Raw genomic sequence first — 15,359 nt, 5'->3', positions numbered from 1 at the left:
TATTCTTGTTAGTAAAGAGTAAACTGAGCTAACCAGCTCAATGAAGGTGGGTACCAAAGTTTACCAAGTTATTTACCAAGTATGTAGGTAATTTATTTTAACAAACTTTTCCTCCCTGTTTAGCTCTTTGGTTAGATTCCTTCTTATTTCTTAGGTTTGAATGTTTTAAGAATTTTTTTTCACCCTCAAAGGACCAAGTATGAAATGAAAGTGGAATATCTCATAGTGGGAATATTTTGTTCATGTTGATTTACAGACTGTTTAAATCTCAGAAGAGCTGTAAACACTCTTAAATCAGTCTCTTCTTGTCATGGGATGCCGGGGTCTCAGAGACCCTGACCAGAGTGGAGTTCCTTGTCGTGGGATGCCAGGGTCTCAGAGACCCTGACCAGGGTGGAGTTTGACTCATGTGTGTTTGCTTGCATTTAGTACACCAAGGATTACTAAGATTTGGTATAAAATTCTTTTCAGAACAGAGGAGAGAGTAAGGGTACCCATAACTCCTAATGGCTTGCTTTTTTAGTTTTTGCTTGCCTGGGATTTTTGTCTCCTGCCAACCGAGGAGCACTGATGACGTGTGCTGTAGTGTTGTGGGTGCTGCTGGGAACTCCTGCAGGCTACGTTGCTGCCAGATTCTACAAATGTAAGTAGGGGGTGTGCAGTGGGGGTCAAGCCTGCGGCAGCTGGACTAAGACTGCCCAGACAGTGTGCAGTACAGGTGTCTCTAGGTCTCAAATTAAGATGTTTTTTAGTCAAAAATATAATTTAAAAAATGAAAAAGAAAAAAAAGATTTTTTTAAAAATCAAAGATATTCTTAGATTCCCAGTTTCATTTCTGACTTTTGAACCAGGGGCAGACTGTTTTTAGCTCTGTACTTTACTCTTAGGTATTTTTGTTTTGTTTTTTTCTTAAGTAGAGGAAAAAGCAAATTATAGAGGGGCAAAAACAATTTTAAGCCAGTTAGGGCCCAGCAAAGTAGCCTAGTAGCTAAGGTCCTTGCCTTGCATGCTGGGATCCTGTATGGGTACTGATTCATGTCCCGGTTGCTCCACTTCCCGTCCAGTTCCCTGCTTGTAGCCTGGGAAAGCAGCTGAGGATAGCCTAAAACCTTGGGACCCTGCACTCACATGGGAGACCATGGAGAAGCTCCTGGCTCCTGGCTTTTGGATCGGCGCAGCTTGGCTTTTGCGACCTCTTGGAGAGTGAACCAGTCTCTCCTTCTCTCTGTAAATATGACTTTCCAGTAAAAATAAATAATCTTAAAATTTTTTAAGCCAGTTTTTTCTGTCAGATTTATACGTCTTCTGATCCGACATGTCTCTCGTCCATGCCCCACAGACGCCATATGCTGGAGGAGTGTTGGAGGGTCAGCCCTGCTACAGAAGCGTCCCAGGGTTCTAGTAGGAGAACCAGTTCTGTAATGAACCGCAGATTGCTGGGAGATCCCAGTGGGCTCTTCTGCACCAGTCTTGTTGATAATACTGCTTAGGGTTCAGTGGAGTTTGCCAAGACCAAATTTAATTTCACCAGTCTCTACAGTTACATTGTGAATTCAAATTTGTGTGTGCATATGTACAGTTATATGTGTGTATTTATATATATATTCATGATTTTGTTAGTGCTTATCTCATCTTTTAGATTCGGTACAGTTTAGAAAGAACTATCTAAATGAGTTTGTTCTGCTGTTGGCCTTAGATTGTAGTGACACAGAACTCCCAAGAGTGGGATGTGGCAGAGGTGGGCAGTGTGCTGCCATGTGTCCAGGGCTGGCACAGAGTTCACAAAGAGTAGACTTCAGGGTACAGATGTTTTTGATTGGCTTTAAAGAAAAGTCTGCATTTACCTCACTTTTTTGTTTCTTCTGTAGCCTTTGGAGGTGAAAAATGGAAAACAAACGTCTTATTGACATCATTTCTTTGTCCTGGGTAAGCAGCATACATTTTGAATAAATTTTGAATAATTTGCTGTAGTCATAGTTTAATCCCCAAATTTTCAATCTCTTAAGTTTTTTTCCTTTCTGTAAATTATGTACTAAAAAATGAATTTAACTTTTGAAAGGGGACGTAAAGTCAGTGTTTAGTGAGCATTTGCCAAATGAATACTGCATGTCCTATCTGGGAAATAACTCATTTATGAATGAGAAATCTCACTCTGTTTCTGCAAAATATTCCTCAGTCTGTAGTGGTCAGATTTACACATGAGGATGAATTTAAAGCTTTTGACCTAATCTCAGGAAAGGTTCTTCACCCGAAGTTAGTAAAAACAGGCATATATTTTTAGAATTTTTTTTTTTTAAAGATTTTATTATTATTGGAAAGCCGGATATACAGAGAGGAGGAGAGACAGAGAGGAAGATCTTCCATCCGATGATTCACTCCCCAAGTGAGCCGCAACGGGCTGGTGCGCGCCAATCCGATGCCGGGAACCAGGAACCTCTTCTGGGTCTCCCACGTGGGTGCAGGGTCCCAAAGCCTTGGGCCGTCCTCGACTGGTTTCCCAGGCCACAAGCAGGGAGCTGGATGGGAAGTGGAGCTGCCGGGATTAGAACCAGCGCCCATATGGGATCCTGGCACGTTCAAGGCGAGGACTTTAGTCGCTAGGCCACGCCGCCGGGCCCTATTTTTAGAATTTTTATTAAAAATATTGCCACTGGGCCCAGTGAAGTAGCCTTGTGGCTAAAGTCCTTACCTTACATGCACAGGGATCCCATATGGGTGCTGGTTTGCATATTGACTGCCGCACCTCACATCCAGCTCCCTGCCTGTGGCCTGGGAAAGCAGTGCAGAATGGCCCAACACCTTGCCGTCCTGCGCCCGTGTGGGAGACCCAGAAGAGGTACCGGCTCCTGGCTTTGCATCAAGCTCAACTCCAGCTATTGTGGCCATTTGGGGTTGAGCCAGTGGATGGAAGCTATTTTCTTCTGTCTCTGCTCTCTGTAAAATCTGTCTTTCCAATAAAATTAAATAAATTATATATATATACATATATGTGTGTGTGTGTGTGTATATATATATATATATAGCCACTTCGGGGCATGTGGGATAAGCTGGCACTCAAGGAGCCTGTATTCCATAATGGAATGTATTGGCTTAGTCCCGACTGCTCTGCTCTTAATCCTTCACTTGTAGGCACCTGGGAGGCAGCTGATGATGGCCCAAGGCACGAGCTCCTGCCCCCTGCTCCTGACATCAACTTGAACCAGCCCTAACTGTTGTAAACATCAGTATTTACACTTTCCAGAGATAGTAAAGTGGGGACACATATACTGAAAATAAACAGCTGTAAATAAAAACAGAACAAAAAACTTTGTCTGAAAGATAAACTCAAATGTCTGTTATGAACTTGCTTTCTCCCCGACTCACCACATGACTGGTGGACATGAACTGACCCATAGCAAGGCAGCAGTAGTAAAGCCAAAGGTAAAATCTAGAAACTAGGACTGTTCCATTTGCAAGACAGAAGCAAAATCCTAGCTGCTAGCATTTTCATAAGTGCAGTATTGTCTGCAAATGCTCCCTCCATTGAAGACCTGCACCTGCTTAGCCATTCCTGCTCCAGCAGATTGTTATGCTTTTCTCAAGTCATATCCTTTTTTCCCTCAGGAAGTGCAGGTGCCCCTCCTGGGCCAGCATTGTGGCATCGTGGTTACAGCCACTCTCTGCAGTGCCACTATCATATATGAATGCAGGTTTGTGGCCTGGGGAAAGTAGCAATAGGTGTGGCTCAGTTAGTTGGGCTGCTGCCACTCATGAGGGGACACTTGCAGCTCCTGACCTCTGGCTTCAGCCTGCAGCAGTGCTGGCCATTGTGGACAGCTGGGGAGTAATCCAGCAGGTGGAAGATCTCTATCCTTCCTTCCCTATCTGTAATCTGACTTTCCAAAATTGAATAGTCGGGCCGGCGGCGTGGCCTAGTGGCTAAGGTCCTCGCCTTGAATGCGCCGGGATCCCATATGGCTGCTGGTTCTAATCCCGGCAGCTCCACTTCCTCTCTATCTCTCCTCCTGTCAGTATATCTGACTTTGTAATAAAAATAAAATAAATCTTTAAAAAAAAAATTGAATAGTTCCCTCCTAGCCAAGACAGGCTCCTGTGAGTTTCTTGGGAATCTTGCCTTTGAGACACACTCGCCTCTTCCTTCAATATCTCTTTTCTATATGTTCTGTTGATGTGGTTCTTCTCTTATTGCTGCAAATATGCTTATGTCTCCCAGATCCTAAAAAGAAATTCCAATGAGCATCTTCCCAACAAAATGTCTTGGGAAAATAGTTTTTTTACACACCCTTATTCTGGGTTTTTTTTTTTTTCATCATATATTTACTGGCTAAATCCATATAAATTTGGAGTGTAAGCCCATCTAAATGTCTGTTTGGGGGGGGGGGTCTAGCATGATGGCTCAATTGATTAATCCTCCCACCAGACACTCACCCTTACTCATCACTTAGTTGTTTAGAGTAATGGTAGTTGTGGAATTGGCAATGGGACACCACAGGTTAAACTGCCACTTGCAGTGCTAGTGTCTCATATTTGGGCAACAATTACATCCTGGCTGCTCTGTTTTGAATATTGCTAATATGGCTGGAAAAACAGAAAGGTGGTCCAAATACTATGTCCCCCATGTGGGGACTTAGATGGGAGCTCCAAAACTTCAGCTTGGGCTTGGTCCCGCCTTGGCCATTGCAGCCATTTGGCAAATAAGCCAGCAGATGGAAGTTCTGTCTGTCTCTGTCACTCTGCCTTTCAAATAAGTAGTACAATAAATCTTTAAAACAGAAAGAAATGGTCTTAGCATTGTGACACGTGGGTTAAGCCACCCACCAGTTAAACCACCATCGCTTGTCAAAGTGCCAGTATGAGTTCTGGATGTTTTACTTTCTGTCCAGCTTCCTGCTAATGTGCCTGGGAAGACAGAGGAACATGACCCTGTTTCTTGAGACCAGAGTGAAGTTACTGGCTCCTGGCTTCAGCCTGCTCCATACCTGACTGTTGTAGCTGTAAAAGAATGAAACAGGAGGTGGAAGATCTCCTCTTCCTCCTTCTCTTTTTTTCCCTCTCTCTCTGTTCTTTTCTCAGTTTTTCTGCCTTTCAAATAAATAAATCTTAAAAAGTTAACACCAGGAAAACACACAGTCTCATTTTCCCCTCACACGTGGGTTGGCAATGTTTAAGCAGATTAAGCTACTGTTTGTTTCCTCTATCCTGTGTCGCAGTGCCAGAATTGGATCCAGTTTCCTGCTGTCACGTACCCTAAGAGGCAGTAGGTGACAATTCAAATAGTTGGGTGTTAGCCACCCATGTGGGATATCTTGATGCAATTCCTGTTGTGTGGCTTCGGCCTGGCTTAGCCCTACCTCCTAAAGACAGTTGGGGAGTGAACCAACACTGGAAGAGCTCTTTCTCTGTAACACAACTTTAAAATAAAGTAAAAACAAACATCTAAGAACAAAAACATCCTAAGTGGCATAATGATTAAGTTGTGCCTGGGAACACCCAAGTGCCATTTCAAAGTGCCTGGGTTTAAATCGAGGCAGCATACTATCCGTTAGCAGCTTACTGCTGATGTTCAGTGTGTGAGGAATTGGGGATGGCCTAAGTGACTAGGTCCATGCCTCTCAATGTGGGAGACCCTGACTGGTGTTTGGAAGACATCTGGAAGGTAGATGAGATTTGTTCTTACTATCTCTGCCTGTCAGATACATCCATGCATGCTAGATGTATGAGGCCTGCCTGTAGGGTGAGAATATGGAAGAGTACTGGGGCTCAGAGACTTCCTTCCCACGTCAGGTGCTGCTTGCCAGATGTTTTCCTCTGTCCAAATACTATTGGAGAGAGGGAAGGGAGGAAGAGGTATGAGCCAAGAGGCGAGGAAGATGGGGCTGCTTGGAATTGTGCTGACGGAACACATAGAATCTGTTTCCATGTTAATTCTTAAGAAGTAAAAGGGACTTTCTTAAAAGATAGAATAGGAAAAAGTAAGCATTTTTCAAATAGGAGGCTGGATATAAAAGTTGCTTGTATTATTATAGCCATGTTTTTAAAAAGGCAGAAGACTGAAAGTACACACAATTCTTGTGTTTGGGTTTAAAAAAAAACACAGGGAGAGCAGAATATTTAAAAGGCATCAGTAGTCGGACTCTAAATAACTCATATACTGACTTTGCAAAAGGTGGGCGTCTAAGTGAAAGACGAGTCATGAATGTGACTGTCAAGTCAGAGGAGGTCAGATTTGCAGTCAGCCAGCACCTGGTGCTGCACGCGCTTGTCACTAGGAGACAGGAGCTTTGACAGCAAGTGTGGCCAGAAGTGTGACGCCAATCTATGAGGAAGTGACCTTCATTGGCTGCTGGAGGAATATTCAGTGGGATGGATTCCCATCAGAGGAGCAATGTGGCAGTTTCTGGTCACGTTTTAAGTTCACATTCCCTTTAATGGTGCACTTCCATTTTCTTTGTATGTACAGTCAAGAACCCTAATCCAAAATATAGGAATCAGAAGTATTTGAGACTTGAGAGTACTTTGGATTTTGAAATATTTTTATAGATGTTACCTGTTGAGTCCCTCTAAAATACAAAGTCCCAAATGCTCTAAAATCTGAAGTAAGCCTCCAGAAAGCCTGGCAATGCTCACAAACCTTCCAGTCTTAGAGCATTTGGGGTTTTATATTTTCGGGTTAAGGATGCACAGTCTGTATTCTGAAGCACAGAAGTTGTCCTGTTGTTTCTGGTTTTGCTCCCAGCTCTGGTTTGATGTGTCTTTTGTGTCCTTCAGGATTGTATTTGCCGACTTCTTCATCATGAATCTGATTCTCTGGGGAGAAGGGTCATCAGCAGCCATCCCCTTTGGAACGCTGGTCGCGATCTTGGCTCTCTGGTTCTGCATATCGGTGCCACTGACATTCATTGGGGCATACTTTGGCTTCAAGAAGAATGTAAGTTTATAGGTGGCAATATTCTCCAAAAAATTCAGCCGTGGAAATAAGCATCTGCTCCTTAAAAATGTCATGAAATTGTCTAAAAAATGTGAACTTGCCCTCTAGGATCTTGGTTTCATGAAAAATTCTTTAAAGTGTGTGTGTGTGTGTGTGTATTTTTTTTTTCTCCCCCAAGATTTACGAGGGAAGGAGAGACAGAATGATCTGCTGTCCGCTGGTTCACTCCCCAAACAGCCATGACGGCCAGGTTGAGCCATTCTGAAGCCAGGAACCAGGAGCTTCATTTTGGTTTTTTTGTTTTGTTTTGTTTTTTTCCTTATTTTTTAATTATATTGTTGACAATTAATTACGATAAAAAGGTTCAGGGGCTATAGGGAAGTGGGTAAGACTATTATGTCTATATTGTTTCTTTCTTGTATCTGAGGTAAAGGGAGATATTGAGGGAGAAGCCCCACCCAGTTTCCCACCCTCCTCAAGTCCCGGATGTGGGGCATGCTCTGAGATCCTTGCTCAAGTGGTTTTAATAGTTCCCAGTTATGAATCGCTGCCATTTTCGCCACTCCCAGCCAGGAGCTTCATTTGTGTCACCCATGCGGGTGCAGTGGCCTCAGGACCTGAGCCATCCTGCACTGCTTTCCCAGGTCACAAGCAGGGAGTTGGATGTGAAGTGGAGCAGCTGGGACACCAACCAGTACCTGCATGGGTTGCTGCCACCTGCAGGAGAAAATGGTGCCATGGTGCTGGCACCCCGTAGAAAATTCTTAATATGGGAACAGATATTTTGTCACAGTGTTAGCTGCTACTTGCCATGCCCACATCTCATAGGAACTGCTTCTGCTTCTCATGGCTTTCAGCTGAGGACTCCCAAGCTAGGAAGCAGTGGATGATGGCTCATGTGCTTGGTACCCTGCCATCCATTTGGAAGACCAAGCTGGGGTTCACAGGTCCTACTTCTGCCTAACGCAACCACAGCTATTGTGGCCTTTGGTAGAGTGAATTGGCAGATGGGAGATTCCTCTCTCCATCTCGATCTCTAACTTTACCTTTCAAGTAAATAAATAAGTCTTTAGAAAAAAAAGAAAAATAAGGCAACATAGCCCGTGTAAGTGCACTGTGTGCAGCACTCCTGGGACACCTTTGCCAAAACATCCACTGCAAAACCCTAACTATACTCCTTTTTAAGTTTCATTTTCCAAATACTGATTGTCTCCTGTGTATTTCCTACGTTGTCTAAAGCCATTAGTCAGTGGTTAACTGCTGGGAACAATGTTGACTCGTTGCAGTGACAACTAATGCGGTTCTTGATAGTGTCCTAGTCATTGCTTCTAAAATCAAATTTCAGTTTGATGCTTAAGTGGACTCAATGCCGTTAGAGTCAGTATGAAAGCTGATCAAAAGCAGAAAATCTTTACAGAAAATGATTGTCAAGGAGCTAATGATTGTCTCTCCTTTCTTGACTGAAGGCCATCGAGCACCCAGTCCGCACCAATCAGATCCCGCGGCAGATTCCTGAGCAGTCGTTCTACACAAAGCCCTTGCCTGGCATCGTCATGGGAGGCATTCTGCCCTTTGGCTGCATCTTCATACAGCTCTTCTTCATCCTGAATAGTATTTGGTAAGCTAGTAACAGAGGCCCCTCATTACTATACTGTGTAAAATTTGTTGTATTTGAGTATTCAGTCCTACTTTCATTTCTTACTAATTCACAGAACTTGGAGGCAGGGATAATTTAGGAAAATGAGGCTTTGGCGATGTAGCCATGTGACAGAATTAACACATCTTCCCACACCTCTGTCCTGTGCCAGAGAAGCTGCCCTGAAGGCTTGTGGGGAGAACAAGAAGGGGTTCATTTGGTCTTTCCCAGTCACCAGCTGTGTTGATTCTTTGAGTTCTTGTTCACATGGAGGAACCTTGAGTCACTTCCTTATAGTATGATAGTTTATGTATTTGGTGTGTCATAATATTTTTTTTGCCACATTGATATATGTTTTAGACCATACCAAGGATTGAGATCTTGTAAAATTAGAGATAAATTTGAGCTTTTTAGCCATTAAAACTTATTCTTTGTTTGCAATCATTGAGTGATTTTCCAAACTCAACTAGATTGAATGTGATACACATATATGCTAAGTGGCCAAAACAATCTAAATATAGCAGGTGTGGCCTTTTCTTTTCTTTTTTTTTTCAAGTGTGGCCTTTTCTTAATTTGGCTCTGCATTTTTATTAAGTGTTTATCCAGTCTGTGTGACTCAACAGTAAATGAGTGTGTTCACCATATTTGGTTGAATGGGAGTTGCAGAATCTACCAAGCCAGGAAGGTGCTATTACTGTATTTTCTTCCTCCTGCCCTTCTCCACGGCCATCACCATTTAAATTCATAAAAATGTTTTTTGTTTGGCTAATTGGGAGAAAAAAGCAAAACTTTTTAGTTTAAGAAGAGTGAAAAAAATTGTGTAATCTATTATGTCAAAAGTATTTATGGTTTCATTTTGACATTTTTGGTTACAGGTCACACCAGATGTATTACATGTTTGGCTTCCTCTTTCTGGTGTTTATCATTTTGGTTATTACATGTTCTGAAGCAACTATACTTCTTTGTTATTTCCACCTATGTGCAGAGGTATGTATTAGTAATATTTGTTAATTCAGATGTTTTTGTGACTTTTATGTGTTGCAGCTTGAATACTACTGGTTGGGGCAGTTTCTGGAGATACATGTTCATTCTGTTAGTCATTGACCTGTGTTCCTCAGTTGTATGTGGTCATCTTTAGGATGGATGATCACAGCTTAACCACTAGAGATTCGAAGATGTCGGTTTCCTGACAATAGCATGTTGTGCTAAATTTTCACTTCTGAAGTTGTGTCTAACTGAAAAAGCTTATATATTTATAATACAAATATTTCTAGCCTCTGAAAATTTAGTAAAAATAAAAAATTAAATGGAAATTCTGTAAAATTCATTGATTAATTATAATACATGACATAAATGCTATTGTCATAAACTAGATAAAATTGCATTCTGAAGATGAAAATTATGTTAAATTCATCCTTTTATTTGATTTATTCATTTCTTTATTTGAAATTTGGTGTTACAGAGAGACAGAGGCATGCATAGAGAAATACTCCATTTACTGGAGTATTTCAAATGGTTCTGATCACCAGAGGTGGGCCACCCTGAAACCAGGAGAAGTAGCAGGGAGGTGAATTGGAAGTAGGACAGGCAGGACTGGAACCAGTGTCCATTGGGATACTGGCACTGCAGGCAATAGCTTTACCTTCTGCACCATAACACAGGCTTCTAGATCCATTCTTCTATAAAGACATCCATTTTATATAGAAGAGATAATAAAAACTTAAAATTGGTGTGACTTTGTAAAATTTGAGGTTAATTTCATATGACTTTAACCATTTTAAAAGTATCAAGACAGAGAGAGCAGGAGAGCATGTGTAAGCGTCTGATTTTCGTTACTGGTTCCCTCCTCAAATGCCTGTGATAGCCAGCAGTGGGCTGGAAGCAGGAGCCAGGAGCTCCATCCACGTCTCCTGCATGTGGCAGGGCCCCAAGGGCTTTGCCCGTCTCTCACTGCCTTGCCAGGTGCATTTGAGGCTAGAGGCAGAATAGCCAGGACTTGAACCAGTGCCTGTATGGTATGCCAACATCACACATGTTTTTGTTTAACCCACTGTGCCGTAATTCCAGTCCCTACACACTGCCACCTTAAAATATTGTCTTCCAATCCATAAACATGTAGTGGTTTTCCATTTGTCTTCTATTGTTTAATTCAGTATGTTTTATGATTTTCAACATAAAAGTCTTTGATCTCTTTGATTAAATTTATTCTAGGTGTTTGCTTTTTTTTTTTAATTATTTCATTTTATGACACAGTTCCATAAGCTCTGGGATTCCCCCCTAGTCCCTCCCCAAGCCTTCCCCCCTAGGTGTTTGCTTTTGTTTTAAAATTTTTTGGCAATTTCCTTTTTGAATTCATTTATTTATCACATACTGCAAAAAAGTAGGACAGATAGTATTCTTTCTTAAATTATCTGCTAAGTGTTAAGCAACTTGTGTAAATGCAAGAACTATTTTAATAGTGTACTTTATTTGGTAACTGATAACAAAAAATTACTTTCAACCAGGCATTGAAGGAATAATTTCTAATGTAGGGTTGACTGAACTTGAGTAGAACTAATCTTGAACCATGTGAGTAAGGTGTATGTTGATTTTTCTTGGAAGGCCTGCATGTTGAATTGTGGGTCTGATGTACTCTTAATCCGAAGCTGTGTAATATTTTTCCTTATGTCTTAGCCACTCTATAGTTCCGTGAGACGCATTTGGGCAAAGTTCAGGATACAGAAACTAGAACTTGTAGCAAAAACAAGATTTTAGGGACTGTTTGGCAGAACTTGTGCTTGCTTTGTGGCATTGTTCTCCAGCTCCATGTTACCTAAGTGTTGGAAAGTAATTCTGTTCTTTAATTTCCTGTGTTCCTAGGATTATCACTGGCAGTGGCGCTCCTTCCTCACCAGTGGGTTTACTGCAGTTTATTTCTTAATATATGCAATACACTACTTTTTTTCAAAACTACAGATCACAGGGACAGCAAGTACGATTCTGTACTTCGGTTATACCATGATAATGGTTTTAATCTTCTTCCTTTTTACAGGTAAGAACTTAAACGATTCTCGTTAGTACACTTTTGGACTATTTGTCAGTGTGCGTGGAGGTTTCTGCTGTGCACTGCTCCTGTTTCCAGCCCACAGCACAGCTAAGCATGGTGCTGTGTCCAGCTGTGAGGAGTGCCTCTTGGAGTGGAAACTGATAAGATGGAAGCCAAGACAGGGCTGGTTCACTGTTAGGCAGAAAGTGCAGGGCCCTGGGCCAGTATAGCTGTAGGCTCTGCTAGCCTGTTAACGGTACCCACAGTCTCCTTACAGGTCAGGGGTGAGTGGGAGTGGGAGAAATGATGTCAGGCTGAGGCTGAGAGGAGGCAGTGTGAGGACACTTGTTATGAGATTTTATATGCACTTTAAAATACAACTATCAAATAGGATATGATATTTGGTATATAATATTGCATTGCCTTTTGTTTTATATGCACAAAGTTAATAGAAAATGGAAAAATAGGCTTTTCTGGAGCAAAGCTTCTTTTTTTTTTAAGGGTTGGTTTATTTTGATTGGATAGGCAGATATACAGAGAGAGACAGAAAGATCTTCTGTCTGCTGATTCACTCCCCAAGATGCAGCAGCAGCCGGAGCTGAGCCGATCCGAAGGCAGGAACCAGGAGCTTCTTCCAGGTCTCCCATGTGGGTGCAGGGTCCCAAGACTTTGGGTCATCCTCAACTGCTTTTCCAAGCCACAAGCAGGAAGCTGCGTGGGAAGTGAAGCAGTTGGGATTAGAACCGGAGCCCAAATAGGATCCTGGCACATGCAAAGCAAAAACTTTAGGCTACCGCGCTGGGCCTTGCAGCAGACCTTTTAGTTGCATTTTCCTTGATAGTTTGAAGTGCCTTCATATGTGCTTCCTCTCTGTCCAGATAGGTCAGCTCCTGATGGTGCCTGGTAAGCATCGGGAGACTGTATCTCCACTGTTCCCTTACCTGGTGGGCCTTAGTTGAATTTTTAAATATGTTGGCAAGTTTAAAGTCTAGTGAATATTCTTTTGTAAAATTGAATCTGTTTATGAAACATAGGCATGATACAGTTTGTGTGTGTGTGCTTAAGACTGAAGTGTTTGAGAGGTTTGAAAGGCAGACTTACCCAGAGAGAGAGGTGAGGAGGAGAGGAGCAATATCTTGTATTCAGTGGTTCACCCCCCAAATGGGCACTAATGCCAGGATTGGGTCAGGTGGAAGCAAGGAGCCGGAAACTCCCTGTGGCTCTCTTACTTGGATCGCAGGGGCATGGGCACTTGGGTTGTCTTTGGCTGCTTTCTTAGCTGAACTTGTTGGAGGTGGAAAAGCTGGGACCCTCTTGTGCCACAGTGCTGCAACTGGCAAATAGTATAGTTTTTTTTTTTTTAATAGTATAGTTTTTAAAGAGTGCTGTACTTGAGTTTGAGTCCTAGGCATGATTATCAGCCACATGACCTTAGGAAAGTCACTTGCTCCCTTCTTGAGCCTTGTTTTGAGTACACTGAAGGAATGTTGCTGTATTGGACTCTAGAGTGATAAAAAAATAGCTGAAAATCAAGACATGTTTCATGAATTATCTCTGTAAAGAGTCTGGGGCAGATGAATTTCTCATTTAGTACGGCAGTTAAGAGGCCTGGAGATGCCAGTTGACTTGTCAAGGATGATACACAGACTTTGTGGTGGCACTGCTTGGTTCTCTGGTACCATGGTGCCTCTGGTCTTCAGGTGGGGAAGTCTTTGTTATTATCCTAATTAGGCCACTTGTAAAATTTCATAAAATAATGTTAGGCTAGCATTGTGTCACAGTGGGTTAAGCCACAGTTTGTGATGGTAGCATACTATTTCGTTGAGCTGGTTCAAGTCCCAGCTGCTTTGCTTCAGATGTAACTCCCTTCTAATGTGCCTGGCAAAGCACTGTAATGTGAACAAGTTCTTGGGGCCCTGCCACCCACAGGGGAAACAGGATAGAATTTTAGTCTGCTGGCTTTGACCTGGCACTGCCTCAGCCATTGTGGCCACTTGGAGAGTGAACCAGCTGATTGCAGATTTTTCTTTGTCCATCTCCCTCTCCAGCTCCACCACTCCGCTTTTCAAATAAATAAATAAATAAATCATTTTTTAAAAAATATTTTCGGGGCCCGCTGTGATGGCTCAGTGGCTAAATCCTCACCTTGCAAGTGTCAGGTGCCATATGGGCACTGGTTCCCATCCCAGCTGCTCCATTTCCCATCCAGTTCCTTGCTTGTGGCCTGGGAAAGCAGTCGAGGACGGCCCAAAACCTTGGAACCTTGCGCCCCATGGAAGACCTGGTCCTGGCTTAGGTCCTGGCTTCTGGCTTCAGATCAGTTTAGCTCCAGCCATTGTGGCAATTTGGATTAGTGAACCACCAGATAGCTCTTTGTCTCTGTCTCTCCTTCTCTGTAAATCTTATCTGCCTTTCCAATAAAAATAAATAAATCTTTTTTTTAAAAAAAGAAATATTTTCCTTTATTGTGCGAGTCTGGTATCATGTATAGAATATATTGTGCCATGAAAATGTATTTTTGTAACTTTATGATAAAATATTCTTAAATGGGAAAATTGTCAACTTCTCAGTTTTTAATTAAAACTTTGGCACATAGTAAGGAAAATTATGTGAACTTCAGAAAGCTTACCTCGTAGTATAAAAATTTAGTCCATTTCTTTAAATGTGATTTCTTAAGATGATTGTTGGATTTTTTTTTTTTTCTTTTCTAAAAAGCATATAGTGTGTGGCTGGCAGGTAGTTGTTCATGGTTTTGCAACTTTTTAAAGGAACCAGTCATTTTCAAGTTTGTATTTTGGTATAGATTATGGATCTTCTTTTGAAAAGGGATTTACTGTTTGTTTTCTTTTATAGGAACAATTGGCTTCTTTGCATGCTTTTGGTTTGTTACCAAAATATACAGTGTGGTGAAGGTTGACTGAAGGAGCCCAGAGTGTCCAGGTACAAAGAAATAAATTCAGTTCTTCATCAACAAAGACCTGTTTTGTGACTACCTTGAGTTTTATCAGACTTCTTGGCCTAGTAATCCTTCATAAACAACATAATTCCAAATACACCTCTTCCTATACACCTGTCTCCACAAAATGTGTTTTCGACACTAAAGCATTTGTATTGTGATTTGATTAAGTATATATTCCATTGTGCTCGGTGAAGAGAAAATTTAAATATTATGTGCATTTGTAAATACAATAGCTATAAAATTTTCAGTACTCTGGCAGAATAAAGGAGGCCATATTACATAATCCTGACGAAATGCAGGACTCTTCATTGTAAATAGGATTTTCTAGGCTCGGTAGGTGGAAAGAATTATTTTTCTTTGAAGGAAATAACTTTTTATCATGGTAATTTTGAAGGATGATTCCTCTGATGTGCTCTTAGGGGGATGTGGCTTTTCAGAATCTTGTATCGGCTGTAACTGTTCATATCTTCGTACTTTCTGTGTTGACTTCATTATTCCCATGGTATTGGCCTTCTGAACTATGTGCCTCTGAGTCTTTCAATTTATAAATTTGTTATCTTAATAAATATTGTAAAAACATCTTCGTTGCATCATTATCTGTTCTATGTTTACAGAGTTTCTCAAATTGTTTTCTTAAGAGTGTTTTTAAATGTGTTACATACTGTTTCATCAGATTTTACTGAATTCTGTTAATGTAACACTTGTTGAGTTGATCTAAATGCAGTTCGCGCTTTATGGGCTTTTTAGAGTTGGATTTTATGATCTATACATTAACAGTAACTACCAAATTTTCATCTTTAATATTACCGTG

At 41.5% G+C, this 15,359-nt stretch overlaps 1 protein-coding gene across 1 annotated transcript in view; it reads left to right on the top strand.

The window, feature by feature from the left end:
- Positions 1-15,127, top strand: part of TM9SF2 (transmembrane 9 superfamily member 2) — a 59,923-nt gene extending 44,796 nt beyond the window's left edge. The window contains exons 11-17 of the mRNA XM_058670511.1: positions 524-643; positions 1,869-1,926; positions 6,769-6,928; positions 8,395-8,546; positions 9,440-9,551; positions 11,424-11,595; positions 14,443-15,127. Of these exons, the coding sequence (XP_058526494.1) occupies positions 524-643; positions 1,869-1,926; positions 6,769-6,928; positions 8,395-8,546; positions 9,440-9,551; positions 11,424-11,595; positions 14,443-14,510 (842 nt within the window). The 3' untranslated portion in view covers positions 14,511-15,127. The remainder of the gene's footprint in view (positions 1-523; positions 644-1,868; positions 1,927-6,768; positions 6,929-8,394; positions 8,547-9,439; positions 9,552-11,423; positions 11,596-14,442) is intronic.
- Positions 15,128-15,359: the final 232 nt, after the last annotated feature.

The sequence above is a fragment of the Ochotona princeps genome, chromosome 12 (genome assembly GCF_030435755.1).
Source record: "Ochotona princeps isolate mOchPri1 chromosome 12, mOchPri1.hap1, whole genome shotgun sequence".
Lineage (NCBI taxonomy): Eukaryota > Metazoa > Chordata > Mammalia > Lagomorpha > Ochotonidae > Ochotona > Ochotona princeps.
This window is presented reverse-complemented; position numbering and strand designations above follow the sequence as displayed.